Consider the following 15,606-nt stretch of genomic DNA (forward strand, 5'->3'; position numbering starts at 1 on the left):
GTTCAGTCAATTTTCAGAGTTATAACGATTTAAATAAACTGTCAAAAAAAATATGAATTTGTAAAACTGCGTTGCAAGATTGCGATTCGTAATTTTTAAGAAAGTTAACAACTTATTTTCAATTGAAGAAAAAACCAGAAAATTCACGTGGAAACCAAGGAAATTGATACTATTTGTGTTTTCGGGTTAATTAGCAGAGATTGGTTGGATTTATTTGGCGATTTGAGTGCATTTCAATGCACCAGATTGAGGTTATGTGTTTCTGTACATCATTTGACCCTTTCAGAGGAAACTAATTGATTTCCCAAAGCATTTGCAAGTACGTAAAAAACTATATTTTGCTTCTTCCGGCCTGTAAAATCCTTCAAGCATGTCAGGGTCGTTTTGACAGATAAAATTCGTATTTAATAAAAGCGTAAAGTTGCAACTCAAATTCATAATTGTTACAAATTCAAATACAAAATTTGTAAAGTTGCAACAACTCTTTTAATAATATTCTATCCTGTACTTCTAAGGATAGTCAGGAGAGTCGATTTTTCAAAAAAATCGAGTGTTTTCACAGATTATTTCCTCACACAAAAGCGTCTTTAGCACCAAAGCACGCGATCATGTGTGTGGGTGAATAAACAAATTGTACTCCGGCCCATCCTCAGATCGGTAGCAAAAAGAGGCGAAAAAAAAACGCGACTTGTTCACCGTGAAAGAGATCAAGTTCCGATATTGTCTGGGCAAGAAGCAATTTGAAATTCAAATTTAACCGCCTCAGCCAATTAATTTCATTTGACAATTTTATAAATTGCACCTGTCTTCAGGCACTTCCTGCGCCGTGCAACAAAAGAACAACTTCTTCGTGGTGCATTTTGCGCCAGAGATCATCCACAGAGAGAATCCCCATGAATAATTCAAACACACCGGCAGACTCTATCGCCACATCTGGACTTTCTAATCCCCATCATTTTCCCGCCCCGGTTCCCGTTTTAATGTGCGCCATAATCGCCATCATTGCAGCCTTTGAACATCAATTCCATATCGCGATTCTATTCTCGGCTGCAGAGGCGACAATTCGACTGAAAAGTATCAATTGACTGTTTGGACGGCGTGTTATAAATTAAAGCACTAAATTGCCTCGCAGTCACACCCGGAATGACTTCATCGATGACTTCACATTGGCCACACAATTGCGATCCATATCGCCTTTTTGCAGTCCGCGGCTCCCATCAGCCACCCACCGAGTGTCTTCCCCTCCCCAACACACACACCTGGCTGCGATCCAAATTCCACATCGCGCGCATAGAAGCGCGTCTTACGAAAAAATCAAACTATTGCGTCACAGCGCTTCTATCGACTTCCTCAATTCACCTGAGATTTCGCACTTTGAGGTGCTGCTCGTTCGCTCTGCGCCTTTTTTACCGCACACTGTGAGCCGAAACATCAACACCATAGAATGTGTTTCTCTTTGCCACACTAATTTCTATTAGCGCTAATGACAACCAGACGCATTTCGCAAGTTTGCGCGCCACAGAGAAAGACGCCAAACTCATGTTTAGGGGGCAAAGACAAGGGGAAAGTCTAAAAATAAGGAAAAAAAGGTGATTATTTTCCAAACTTGAATCTTTTTAGACAAAATATTTAAATAAATCAAATTATATTTAAACATTTTTCCTGGAAATTTGATTAAAATGTCAAAATGCGATTATTTTCTCCACATATCGCCACCAGAGGGCAGCAAAGTTGGCGTGGGGGACGCTAATATCGCATTTTTTGCATAATTTTCTCTCTTTTATCACGCATTTTCACACTTCATGGCTTCCTGACGTGATCCTGGTTAGGAGAGAAGGAAATTTGAATGCGAAAATAAAGCTTTTTGGGTAGAAAAAGCCCAGTTTCAACATCAGTTGATCAAGCTTGAAAGGCATAAAGAAGTTCGAATCCATCTTGTGGCAAATTTGTGACGTTTTTTTTCCCTTTTTGCCAAAGTCAATAAATCAGTATGAAATAAAAATCAAGAAATAATTGAAGAATCACAAATTGCGAGTGATTTTCCCCTTGGGCGAAGAGAATTGCAAAATGCAAACACAGAAAAAAGGTGGGAAATCCTCAAAGCCAAACAGTCTTAATTTGTGAACCACTTTCTTTAAACCAACAAGGCATAAAAATAGCGTAAATAGTAAATATTAGAGCACCGGGAGGATTAGTCAAAATATCTGCAGTTGGCTATATTTGGAAATCTAGGCACGATTCGTGATGAAATCCAAAATAAGAACACCTTCTAATTTTGCATATTCCAATTCGTCGTTAACCTAGGCTAATTAACCCCTTGAGATGTTTTCGATTGATCGCAAAGTGCGAAGAGGAAAAGATATTTCAAACACCGCAATCGATTAACTGCCAGAATTTGCGTGAGAAATTTCCGAGTTCACGTCTCGGTCAGGGAAAATGATTGGGAGATTGGTTGGGAAAGAAGCTCCATTTGCTAGATTTGCTCTCTTAGAACTGATGTTAAGAGATCATGTCTGTGTGTTTTTTTTCTTCTTCGGCTGAGTCGCCATAAAAAAGGTCTCTTCTGCATCATTTGCATACAGTGTGAGAGCTTCAGTTCGCGTGATTATTTGCGCAGTTGGCAAACGACTGCGAATTTCATCTCATCATCTTCCTATGGCCATTTGGTAGCGTCATAAAATTCTACACTTGTTCTTTTTCCCTCTCTCTCGGGAACACACACTCTTCTCCACTAATAACAAGTGACATAATACACGGTCATTTTAATAAATTTGCACCCAGAGAGAAATTTTGTGGGCCTTTTCTGCAACATTTGCCATGGCGAGATGCTCGGCCGAATTGCCTGCCACAGTTGATTACTTGCAGATTTGAATGTTATTAATTGGAACACACAAATGAGGACTTCTGGAATTTTCATGCTGTTTTGACGCGCTCAAGAAGACCGCGCATGAGATTATGATTGAAATATAAAACAGACTGTTTTCATGTCTCAAAGTGTAGTTCATTAAATTTTTATGCGTCTCAAGGGGGAGGTAATATGCCTGAAATCTCTACACTACACTTCTTCAACTGTTTCTTAGCGTAAAAGAGTCATCGACAATGGATTTTAACCAAGTTTTAACACAATTTTAGGGGAAAAATAAGTAAAATCGATGATAAAAGAACTAATTAGTCCATATTGTAAGTCAAATTCTCTATATCAACTGACAAAACACTGATATTTTGGTGGGAATGCCACTGTCATGGCGACCTTCTCCCTCTGACTAGATTCTCGCTGTTAGCATATCTGTCCTATTTTCTCCTAAAGTTGTGTTGAGAGAGGAAATTTCACGCATTTAATGTCGATAAGACTGAAAATCTAATACAGCTTTTTTCGTCTCGAGAAGTTTAAGCTTTGCAAAAGCATAGATTTGATATTGTATAAAATGAACTATCCTTGGAAAATCCTTAGAAAAATACTGGTCAATCTGTGAGGTTAAGAATCCACACGAAATAATCATTCCAAGCCTAATTTAAATCTTTTGAAGTGTGGAAATGAATAAATATGGTAAATATAGTTGATTTGTATTAGAAAAAAGCAACAAAATTGGTTTTTGCAGTGCTAATATTCTATATATTATATCACCTCCAATTCCTGACACTTCCGTGAAGCTTTTCACCAATTTTGACAACAATATCTGCCCCTTGATTTTGTCTTCCCGAAGCGCGAGTGAAGGAATGATTAAGATTTCGCCTGTGCATGCAAAGTGAATTCTCAAAATAGACAGAATTATTCTCGAGACCAGAGAATTTATCGTGTGAAATTATGCTATTGTTGCTGATTTTTTTCTCATGCGAGACTTTATGAAATTTCTCATGTCAAATGCGATACAATTTCACGGTTTAACAGTTGATGCTCCGACTTTGAGCAATCAGCAGAGATTAATTAGACAGATTGAGGGTAAATTGAGTTGGTACGAAGAGGAGGAAGTTAGAGAATGTCTTGCTGCCAATGTGATATGAAGTTGCGATAAAAAAGGGGAAAACAAACTCATGTATCTTGGCTAATATCTCAGGCCACATTAATTTTATTTACAAGCCACACAAACTCTTCAAGCAAAGTCCATATTTATTGGCGACCAAGAGGAGAAATATATTTGAAGAAATTATCCTCCCGGCTTGCACAATAAAATACTCTCTCTCTCGCTCTGTCTCACTTTAATATTAATAAGATTAATTCTTTGGCAGAAGAGAGAGACGTCTTTAGCATCTCATTCATCCTATGTATTGAACTGCGCCTTCGTGTTTATAATTGTGATGTTCATAATTCATAAAACAGATGGTAAATTTCAGAGTAACTGGCTTTTGTATCACAACAACCAATCTAACGTACAAGACATCACTTCTGCCAGCACCGCATATCGCTCATTTATTATGCTAGTTACACATTAATTTAATCCACTACGCACACTTTCGGTAGACAATCTCCGCTCATCGTTAAATTTCTAACGAGAAATTATGTATCTCGCATGAAAAATTACTCATCAACATAGCATCACACTGCAAATTCCAAGGGGCAAAGTCATGAGGCGATTTTTGAGAAAACTGAGCTGTTCACTAATCAAATAATCACTTTTTGAATCAAAAAATGAATATTTTCCCAAGTAAAATTGAAAAATTGTCAAATTATGAATCAAATAATAAAAAAAATGATTATTTTTCAATGTAAGACTGAAAAATATTCAAGTTTTGAATAAAATAATAAAAAAAATTATCATTTTCCCAAGCAAGATTGAAAAAAATAATCAGATTTTGAAAATTTTCCTAAGGAAAATTTAAAAAAAAATCAAATTTTGATTGAAATAATAAAAAAAGATTATTTTCCAAAGTTAAATTGCAAAATATTCAAGTTTTTTTCATAAAATATTCAAAAAATTATTACTTTCCAAAGTAAAATTACAAAAAAAATTAAGATTATCAATTTCTGAATTAACTAATCAAAAATTGTTTTTTCCCCGAAAAATTGATAAAAAATCAATTACTGAATTAAAAAAAAAGATTATTTTCAATCAATGAATATTGACAATTATTCAATTATATTGAAATTTTGATTGAATATTCAGAAAATAATAAAAAGAAATAATCAGAATTTTGTATGAAATAATCAAAGTTTGAAATAAAATCACAAATAATCAAGAAAATAATTGAACAATCACAGAGTTAATGGTCTCAACTTGCGAGTGATTGGCCCCTTGGCAAATACCGAGGCTACGCAAAAAATATCTGGCGGCCTTTCTCGAAACATTTTTTTCCAACTAAATGTGCGTGTCTCTTCGCCGCTCAACCCCTTCACTCGTGAGCGCTTTTTTTCTCCACCAAAAATTCATCTCACATCTTCAGCACACAGAGAGAGAGAAAGAATCTTTCTCAGACGACGAGGTCAGCACTTGTCAATTTCCCGCCAAATCTATCACGTAAGATTTATAGAACAAGTCACAAAGTTAGCAATATTGAATAGCTGCGTGCCAAATGCTGTGAAAATTCTCTTGTATTTTTGAGAAACACAAACTGGCGACCGAAGATCGGCCAAAAGTCGGTGAAGGTTTGAATTTTTGAACACTTGACAGCTGTCACGATTGCGGAATTTACTGTCAAAACGCCTCAAGTGTGCCACAATAAATCCGGATTTAAGGCCCAATTTTACTCCCAAATGTCCCCAATTGAGGGAAAAATTCGATCTCTCAATCACTCTCACACTAATTCCATGACGAATCTCCGTAATGATCTCAAAACGATTGCGGGGGAATTATCGGTTTTGCTGCTGATTGAGTTATTCAAAAGTGCGCGTGAATTACATTCTCTCTCTCTCTCCATGTGTGCTTTTCAATCACACTTTCAAACTAATTGCTGGGCAAACAAGAAGGAAAAAAACACCCTCGCGATTAAATCGCAATTTTGAGTTACGCGAATGCAATAACTGTGAAATTGCTGATTAATTCTGGGCGATACGGAGACATGATAAGGGTTATCATGCTTGTGACGAAGCTCGTGTGAGAACCATTAAGATATTGACTGTGATTTGTCTGTTGTTCACTGGCATGTGTCAATTTCATCAGAAGAAAGTCTCTCTCTCTGTGCGCAGATGAGATTAGTGTTGATCAATTTTTGGCACAAAGGCAAATTGATGGGCGATAGAGTGGAAGAAAGACATGAAGCTCATTCACCTTTGCAGATATTCCACAAAAGATATTATAACATCTTGTGATCTTGGCTCACCTGCAGAGGATATTAAGTGTCGGCGTCTCTTGGAGTGCCTTCAATCCACAAATAATTGAATTTATCCACTGGAAATCGCAAGAAATTCACATACATTTCAAATGGCCAAAAGTCACGGAATCTCTTAAGCCGCAATGTGTTTTTGTGTATTTTCTTGCACTCACCCTGGCAGGGATAATGAAGAGGAAGAGAGAGAGAGACGAAGAAACGACGTTTGGACGAAAAGTGGTTAAGAAATTACATCACAACTCATTTGGTGCTCATGTTAAAGACTTTTTTTCTGCTCAAGAATTTTCACGCATTCCCTCACGTGTCGCAGAATTGAAACTTTGCATGATTTTGTACATTTTTCGTCATTTCATGTGTACAGAGATAAGCAATAGTATATTCTTGAAATGTTGAGAATTATTTCAATCAAGGGGGAGATAAACTCCTCTGCAGAATCTTCAACACTTCAAGACACTTTCAAACGTCTTTTTAAAGGCATTTTTGATCCCTTTTTAGACTCATTCAATTGTTTCTCACATTCAATTCTGAATTTTCACAATCGAATCTAGGTTTTGTCTTCTGAAGATACTTTGAAAAATTCTGATCAAATTGTTAGGTTATGATTTCAACTTAAAAAATCCTTTTTGGACTAAGTTTAGATATTTATAAACCCTTAAAATGAGTAAATATAGTTGAATTTATCTCTTTAAAGCAAAAACTGCGGAAACATAGACAAAGAAACCTTTTTCTAGGCTGAAATTGGATTCTTTTTAAGGTTATGATTGACTTTTAAGCTTTTTTCTCAACCAATATAAAGTTACTTTGATGAAAAAGACTGAAATCTGTGAAGAACAAGAGAAAATTTTCCAGTTTAACACACAAATTTGATGATTTCGAGGGTTTTCCAATCGTTAGAATCTGTCTTAAATTAATCACATAACCTGCAAAAGTGATAAAATCAATTTTCTAAGCCAAATAATTTAGAAAATACCTTTATTTGTTGAAACAGAAGCTTTTGCAAATAATGTTTTTGAGGTTATGATTGACTTTTAAGCTTTTTCTCAACTAATATGAAGTTATTTTGAACAAGAAGGCTAAAATCTGCCAAGAAAAAGCGAAATTTTTCACAGTTTAAACACAAATTCAATGATTTTATCAATCACATAACCTAGAAAATTGTCATAAAATCAATTTTCTAAGAAGAAAAAACCCTTAAACACTTCCTAATATATCTGTCCCTTGATTTCAACACTCTCTTTGGAAAAAGTCCCTCCCAAAAGGTTTATTTTTATGCTTGAAACTGTGCCCAAAGAATTAGTTCATGGAGTCAAATGGATGATAAATTCCACCCAGTTTGGAAATCAACCAAATAATCTTTGTCACACTTTCGCAAAGAGTTGTAATTCATGCAAAATATTCCGCAATACATTGTTTCATTGTCTGGCCGAGCAAAAAGCAGTAAAGAGAAATAAACATCTCATGTTTCATCTTGCAAGAAAGAAAGAAGGAAAAAAAACATCCTTTGACACTCTGAGGAAAACATAACATTCCGCTGAGAAACCTCAAATAAATCAATCACATCAAATAGGAATATTTCTGCCATATTGAAATACTCATGTTAAAGTCTGGTAAACATGACATATTGAGGCATTATTTGCAATTAGAATTGTATGGCTGTTCTGGAGATATTTCAGTGCTTTCTTAAAGAATCGCCTCGTGATAAGAAAATGTAGTGCAATTTGTAAATAATGTCACCAAGTTTATCGCTTTCGCATTTCTTACGATATATATATATATATTCTATGTGGAATTCTTGAAGGCATTTCACTCACTTTTAAATGCCTTTTAATTAAAACTCTCGGCGAGATAAGCGCGAAAATGTGTAATAGTTTTTCTTCTTGTACAATTCAGGCTATAAATAAAATTGCACAAATTGTAGAAGATAAGAAAGAGAGCCAAGACGAGTGACTCCAAAGACAATTCACACAACTCTTTGCTGTGTTTGATTTAAATATTTGATTTGTTGATTCCACTCACTATTATTTATTTGCTTTAGATAGGCATCTCTCACCTCTGGAATTTTCATTATTTTCCCTCGTGTCGGGAAGTGCAAAAGAAATGAAGTGCTCGTGCTATTTTGGAATACACAAAGGTGGGAGAGAGTTACCGCTGAGACAAAGACTTCCCTTCTTTGCCATAGAAAGCTGTCGCGGAAGCCAAGAAAAATGAAAATATTTGGTAAACACTTAATGAATTACATGAAATCTCATTCCGAAAAAACTTCTTCTAAAACTCACTGCTCCAATTCAATTCAATTCGTCCCCCTTTCTTCGTCTGTTTTCCCGCCTAAAAAAAAAATTCAAACACAAACCATCTCTGATTCAATTAGATTACCGCCCAAATATTAATTAAAATCACATAAATTTAAATTGTTCTGACATTCTCTGTGTGAGTTTTTACTCTTCCGTCTCACAATTTATATGATATTCTCACAATTTCACGCTCATTTTGCCCATGAATATTGTCAACACAGAAAGAAAAAATTAGTAGGATTTTGTTAAATTTTGTAAAAAATTTCTGAAATCGTATGAAAAATTACGAGCATGCTAGTGAAAATGTCTTCCGGGTAAACATTTGTTAGATTTTGTAATTTTTTTTACAAAACCATCTAACTGACACATTTTACCAAATCTGCTCGTAATAGTTTGTAAGTTTTCGTCAAAATATGTGCTCGTAATTTTTACCTGCCGTTTGTAATCTTTTGTGATCCTTCTAATGGGATTACAAATGCTTGTAACTTTTCGCAAAATTTTCTGGAGTTTGTAATTTTTTGGAATGAAAAGACTATATTTTGCTTTTCTTTCATAATTTTATTATCTGAAAGAAATACATATAACTTGTCTTAAATTTAACCATTTTTTAACATTTAACATTTTTTTTTTACTTTCTATTTACAGAAAATATTATAAGACTTATAATTTGAATATTTTACTTGAATGTTTTTACATTTGACATAAAACGACTTGCAATCTTTTGTCCTTCTTGTTCGTGAAGACAACTTCTAAAATCAGTAAAACTCACATTTTTTGAAGATGAACACTGGTGCGTTGGCAACTGTGCTCGTTGAAAAACTCTCTAAGTCAGCGTGCTTCCAACGCTGTCCGGAATCAATCCCATTTGGAGACAAGTCCGGGCGATGTTCTCTGATGCTCGCGGCCCGATTCCAGTCGTGTTGCCGTGGAGTTAAGTTGTGAGGTTATGATGTCATCTTTGCATCCTCAGCGACTTCTGACACACTCTAGATTAGTCCTGGACAATACGCGAAACCCATCAATATCCTTGCCACTTGCTGATGAAGTGAGGAAATGCGGGAAATGTTTTTTTCCTGAAGAGAGAAAATTGGTCAATTATGAGACGAATAAATTCACCAATTCGAGGGAAGAAAATACTTACCAAATAGTGTCTGGTGCAGAGATACACAATTCCACTCTTGAAGACGCACATAAAGTACATTTTCACTACTTTTCCGCGGTGAAAACTGCATTATTTCATGAATTACGGCACTTTTCACGACACGAATGCGTTCTGTTCCACCATTTTTTGACAAACTGAGCTGCCACCGAAACAACAGAGACAAATATACTAAAAATGCTGAAAATCTATTTGTCTCTTTCGCACTTGCAGCTGTGGTCACTGATGGGTGGTAAAAGTTCGTAAAAGTTTGTAAAAATTTGTTATATTTCGTAAAAATGTTGAGATTTTTACAAAAAATTACCTATTTTTACATATTTTTTGTAACTTTTCGTAAAAAAGGCAATTACTATCGTGTTTAACAAGCTTTGTCACTATTTCAACTATTTTTTTCTTTCTGTGAAGTAAAAAAAATAAATTTAGCAAATCTTCTTTTCTCCTCTTCGACGGCATGTCAATTGTTCATTTTGGCAAATGCAGAGGTTCACTCACGATTAATCGGGTCATGAGAAGATTAAGAAAAAGCGGCATTTAGCAATTAATAAAGTGCAGAATCACACCGGAACTAAATCCATTTATGGTTGTCATGCTGGAAGATGCTCAATTACTCATAAATTCAATTATTATAAATTGTTGCAACAATTAGAACAGATGCTCTCTCGAGTTATGACGCATTGTTGAGTATGGAGAAGATTCTTTCATTTCATTTCACACTGAAATACATTTTATGCGGTATTCTAGAGAAGAGATCTAATGCTTGTGCACACACGCTGGATTAGAGTTAAATCTAGTCAAGAGATTGCTAATATCGAAGATGCCAGTCGAGATGATTATTTGTAATTTAGATATTTTGGTAAAGAAACAAACGAAACCATAAAGAACTTGAATTCCATGCAAATGCCTCAAAATTTCATTCAAACTAGAAAATTAAGCGGATTTTAAGATATTTCAGTGTAGAATTTAAATGTAAATTTTTGAATGTCTTTCAATGAAGGGAAAAAGACGCGAAAATGCAATTTTAGTAGCTTTCCAAATGAGAAATGTGGTGAAAAATAACATTTTGAGCTTAAAAAAGAGTTCTTAGGCGAAGTTTTAAGCCCGAAAATGGACAATAAAGTGTTAAAGAAAATGTTATGAAGAGTTCTATGGGGAAATGGATAAATTCAGGTGTGAAAATAGTTATTTAGCGGGGGTTTTGATCACAATATGCAAAAATTGAGAAGTGTTTTGGGGGAAATAAAAATTTTCAGCACAGATTTAGTGGGAAATTGCGGTGCGAAATGAATATTGATAGACAGTTTATTGAAGAAAATTGCTTATCATCCACATTAGCAACCCCTTGAATCTAGTTGTTCAATTAGTTTTGGCCATTTTTAGCCTTTTCGTCGAGGGAAAAATGGAGTGAAATTGCGTGATTTTGAGTAAATTCGCATGAAAATACCTCCAATCAACAGCTGTCAAGCCAGATACACACAATTTCCATGCTTTTCTAGTTGTGCTGATCTATTCAGCATTCCGCCAATGTGTGACGTTGATTTTTTATGACATGACAGAAATAATATATCCATAAAAAAAAAGCCAGGCCAGAACTTTATAATTTACTTCACGACACGCTCTAATACGCCGCCGAGATCGATATGGCTGAAAACATTCTGTAAAAACCTGACACATTTATGCACATTATCTTTTATTGCTCTATTCTGAGGGAAGAAAATACATTCGCGGCGCACATAAGGGAAAAGCCAGCAGGAGAATCTCTATTCATATAAGAGAAGTTAATGGGGAGCACAAGAGTTTTGCCTTCAAAAGTATGTTTAATGGATTAAAAATGAGTGTGTCAGGAGGGAAAAGACACACAAACATTGCAGTACATTAACCTCCTTTCGTCCTCCATTTATTTTTAGAGTCTCTTTTGGCTCATCAAAGGGATCCATGGTGGAGACTCTCGTCTTTGAGACACCCACACCACTTCCCGAGCATGCAGAACGCGAGTTTGACTTCGCTGCCGCTTCCAGCGACAAGACGCCAACCAACCCGGCCAATGGACTCGATGACAGTGGAATTGAGCTGCAAGAAGAGTGAGTTTCTTATGTCACATCTAACTATCACCCATGATAAATTATTGCCTCCAAATTTGCATAAAAGATCCCACAATATGATGTCAGCCTAATTTTGCAATTGTGCGTTTTGATCAAGGGGGAGATATTATGGTCAGAAGTGGTGTACAATTTCACGGAAGTATTTGGAAGTGGAAATGCTTGCAAATTTTCAATATAGTGTGTTCAAAAGTCACTTTCAAAGGAAATTAACACAATAATTGGAGAAAAAAACTGTTTTTCACATCTTTCTAGGTTATGTTGTGAATTTAAGACAAACTTTGCCACTAATTAACCTTCAAAATCATCAAGTTCTGCGCCTAAACTGGAACAATTTGCATTCACTTGTTGAGATAATAATGAAATCTGATGAAGATCATAAGCTTTCAGTTTAAAACTGTGTTAATTGTGCTAAAATTGATCATAACCTCTAAAATATTGACTATTTTAAGAGCTGTTTGATTGATTTTCTACTCTAAAATAGCAAATTTCAGCTCATTGTCGATTTTCTTTGCCTTTAAAACGTTCCGAACAAGTTTCTTTCAAGAATTCTTTTCGATATCTCAACGTAATTTCTAGGTTATGTTTCAAAGTACATGCAAAAGAGCAAATCACATCAAAATATCCACTGGAAACTTCAAATATTTCTAAAATACTGTTTCTCTCTGAGTTTTCCGGGTTATAAAAGTAAAAAAGGCGTCTTTTTTAGGGACAAAGTTTCCTAAGTTTGAGGTTATGATACTTTAGGCGGTTGAAAACGCATGTTTTAGCCATATTATCTCCCCCTTGGTTTTGTTATAAATCACTAAACTTGCGTAAAACCCATAGATTTGCAAAAGCATGACACTTTCATGGAATTAAATTCCCTTTCGCGAAATAGTCAAGCATAAGTGCGAAGAAAATATATCATGATTTTTATGAGCATCGTAATATTAGTTAGTTTAATGGCTGTTGAGAAATTTTGACAGCTTACAAGTTTAATGTGACAGGAGATTCGCTTGTCAGCCTTCAAAATTTCAATTTCCCACCCGAAAAACGGTTTCTGCGAAAGCCTCACACTGATCTCAGTGACCCTTGGAAGTGATTCAGTATTTTAATCAACAGCGAAGATTGAATTTTCTATAACGTGAAACTGCAACGCTTCTCTCCCAATTCCGGGCCACAATGGGAGGCAAAAGAAACAATTGTGGTCAAATCTAACACTCCTATTGATAATCTTGGTGGCTTTTTTGCAAATTCCCATGTCTTTTAATACCAACATACACGCGCGCACACATATTCGGCGATTTGCCGAACATGAGTCACTTTTGCAAAATCATTATTTTGTCAAGAGGAGTGAATTGGAAACGAGTAAACAAAATAGAGGAGTTTTTTTTTGTCTTGTTGTCTTGCTGTTTTCAATACAAAAGACGCTTCTTTTTAATAAGTTCTCCATGGCTGTGCAGGAAATATTGAGATGGCTGCTCACCATGAAATTCTAATGGGAGCAAAAAAAGAGAGAGTAAATGTATGATTTTTCCCATTCTGCCTTGACATGCACCAATGATTGGAATTATTACTTTATCGTGACATCAGGGAAATTGGCTTCTGCTGAAATTCTAGCAGTTCTGCCACATTGAGAGAGCGCGAGAATAAGCCGAAAGGCGTCTTGACCCGTCTTCATCGTCTTGACAAAGCCTGACCCAGATGATTAGAATGAGGGGAAGTGTTTTGGGATGCAAATTGACCTCAATGGTGAGTCATCGAGAACTCTTTTCTAGCAGTTTCTCCACACTTTTGAGCTTTCAAAGTAAACTTTCCCACAAACACACACACATATTCAGTCCAATTGCTACCAATATTGCATTCTCTCACGACAAAACACATACAATTGTCTCTCTTCCACTCTGCGAGAAGGACAGAGACAGCAAGTAGTTCGCGAAGTTAGAGTGAAATGGTCAGATTATCACTATGACTTTTTCCATAATGTCTTCATCACGCCTTTTGCAAATAAGATCTTATCAGTGCGTCAAAAGGACGATCAACCAAAGTGCAGACGAAGGATTGAGGTGAAATCTCAATTGAGGCTCTGCTTGAGACACTCTGACTTCGTTGGAGGACGGAAAATGTCCTTTTATCTGGTGATTTTGCCTACAACGCCATTCGCAGCTGCGCAAAAACATTCAGCTGTGATTTCTCTCTGTCTCTTTCCCGGTCTCTCACAGCAACCGCTGTCGTTTCACTCACTCTCGCCACTGTTGCGCCCTGCCCGACAGACGGCCGTCCCTGTCGCAGCCATATTGCCCTCTCCTCGCTCTGTCTCTCTCTTTCCCATGCTCGTGAGTTACTTGGATGGTTGGCGCGGTTGGCAAAGTGCGATAGCGCATGTCGCTTGTTAGTTTATCGCTGAGAGACAGACAGAACGACCATCAAGCCGAAGCTCCGTGAGTGAAAAATTTTCTCTTTCCCCCACATTTCACTGTGCTGGCGTGAATGTAGTGAGGGAGACGCGAGAAAAAAAGGAGGAAGATTTTAATCAACACCCAGTCTTTTTCGCCAAAATACCACAGAGAATATCTTCATCAGAGCCCCAAAAAATTCGTGCAAACATCTGACTCTCTTGGCAAAGAAAGGGTCACGCGACAGAGACAGAAAGAGTGTTGTTGTGTGGATGAAAGGAGTCGCCAAAAGTTATATCTTGAGTGAACTTTTTTTTTCACCTCTCAGACTGTGTCTTTTCCATCCTCAGGCAACGCACAATTGAAAGTAAAAGTAGAATTAAATTTAAATTGCAACTTCAAGAGTCGTTTTTTTGGTGTCTGTTGGAGTAGATTTTTGTGCTGTTCTTTTTCCTCGCGAAGTGAAAAAAGTGTGAATTTTGGGGACAGAGTTTTGCTGAAAGGTGGTTTTTTTGGCACTGAAGATTTTTCAAGGTAAATTTTACTGCATTCATCAAGGTCACAACCGAAAAAAACTCTCTTTCTCACTCAGATATAAGATTTCTTGGGCGAAATTCTCCCCTTTGTCTTGTGGAAAGTGCCACAATTTTTGAAGCATATATTTTCTATCAATACGTGAGATGGATACAGAATGATAATGTAATTTCACTGGGGATTCTTTCACGCATGTGTCACGGAAAAAAAATCAACATAATCTCCATCAAATTCCAATCGCCAGAGTCTCACCCAAAAAATCGATTACATAATCCACGGATTGTACACACGGTTAGAAAAAAAGTAACTAAGCAGATAGTTTGTCATCGTGACGCTTTTCACCTGAGACACACACACACACCATGCTAAAGAGCATCGATAACGAGCGTGGCTGATAAGCATATTTGTCACACTCTCATCGCGACGATTGACCGCAAGATCTCGAGTATGTTCACAGAGAGATGTCAATAACCTGGGCGATGCACACAAATTAACTTACATAAGAGCCCCACACAACACACCCAAAGTGTGCAATTGAGAAAGGCCGCGAAGGAATTTCCCTATCGCCAAATAAATCAGCCTCTCGAAAATCAGTGAAAGTACGGCAACAGGTTGATCAAAAATTGCATCCGCACCGCACATTTCAATTGCGCGCACGGAATTGGCAATCTTGGCAAGAAATTGGCAAGCGAGAGAAAAATTGAATCTGAATAAAAAGCATCATCATCAGTAGAATCACTGAGGCAGAGCCAATGTCAAGGTTTTTGGGAATGACTTGGGTTTTTCGCAACGTCTCGCGGCGTCGCAAGAAGACAAGTCTAAAATTAATCTCACACCACAAAAGTAATTCACGTTTTTTTTTTTGCTCTCCTCTTAACTGTTAC

The 15,606-nt window shown here is 36.4% G+C and overlaps 1 protein-coding gene across 1 annotated transcript in view; it reads left to right on the forward strand.

Moving 5' to 3' along the window:
- Positions 1–15,606, forward strand: part of LOC132263156 (uncharacterized) — a 47,008-nt gene that overhangs the window by 14,622 nt on the left and 16,780 nt on the right. Inside the window, exon 3 of the mRNA XM_059762770.1 lies at positions 11,619–11,792. Coding sequence (XP_059618753.1) covers positions 11,619–11,792 — 174 coding nt within the window. The remainder of the gene's footprint in view (positions 1–11,618; positions 11,793–15,606) is intronic.

This window comes from Phlebotomus argentipes, unplaced genomic scaffold (assembly GCF_947086385.1).
Source record: "Phlebotomus argentipes unplaced genomic scaffold, Phlebotomus argentipes genome assembly contig_15, whole genome shotgun sequence".
Classification (NCBI taxonomy): Eukaryota; Metazoa; Arthropoda; class Insecta; order Diptera; family Psychodidae; genus Phlebotomus; species Phlebotomus argentipes.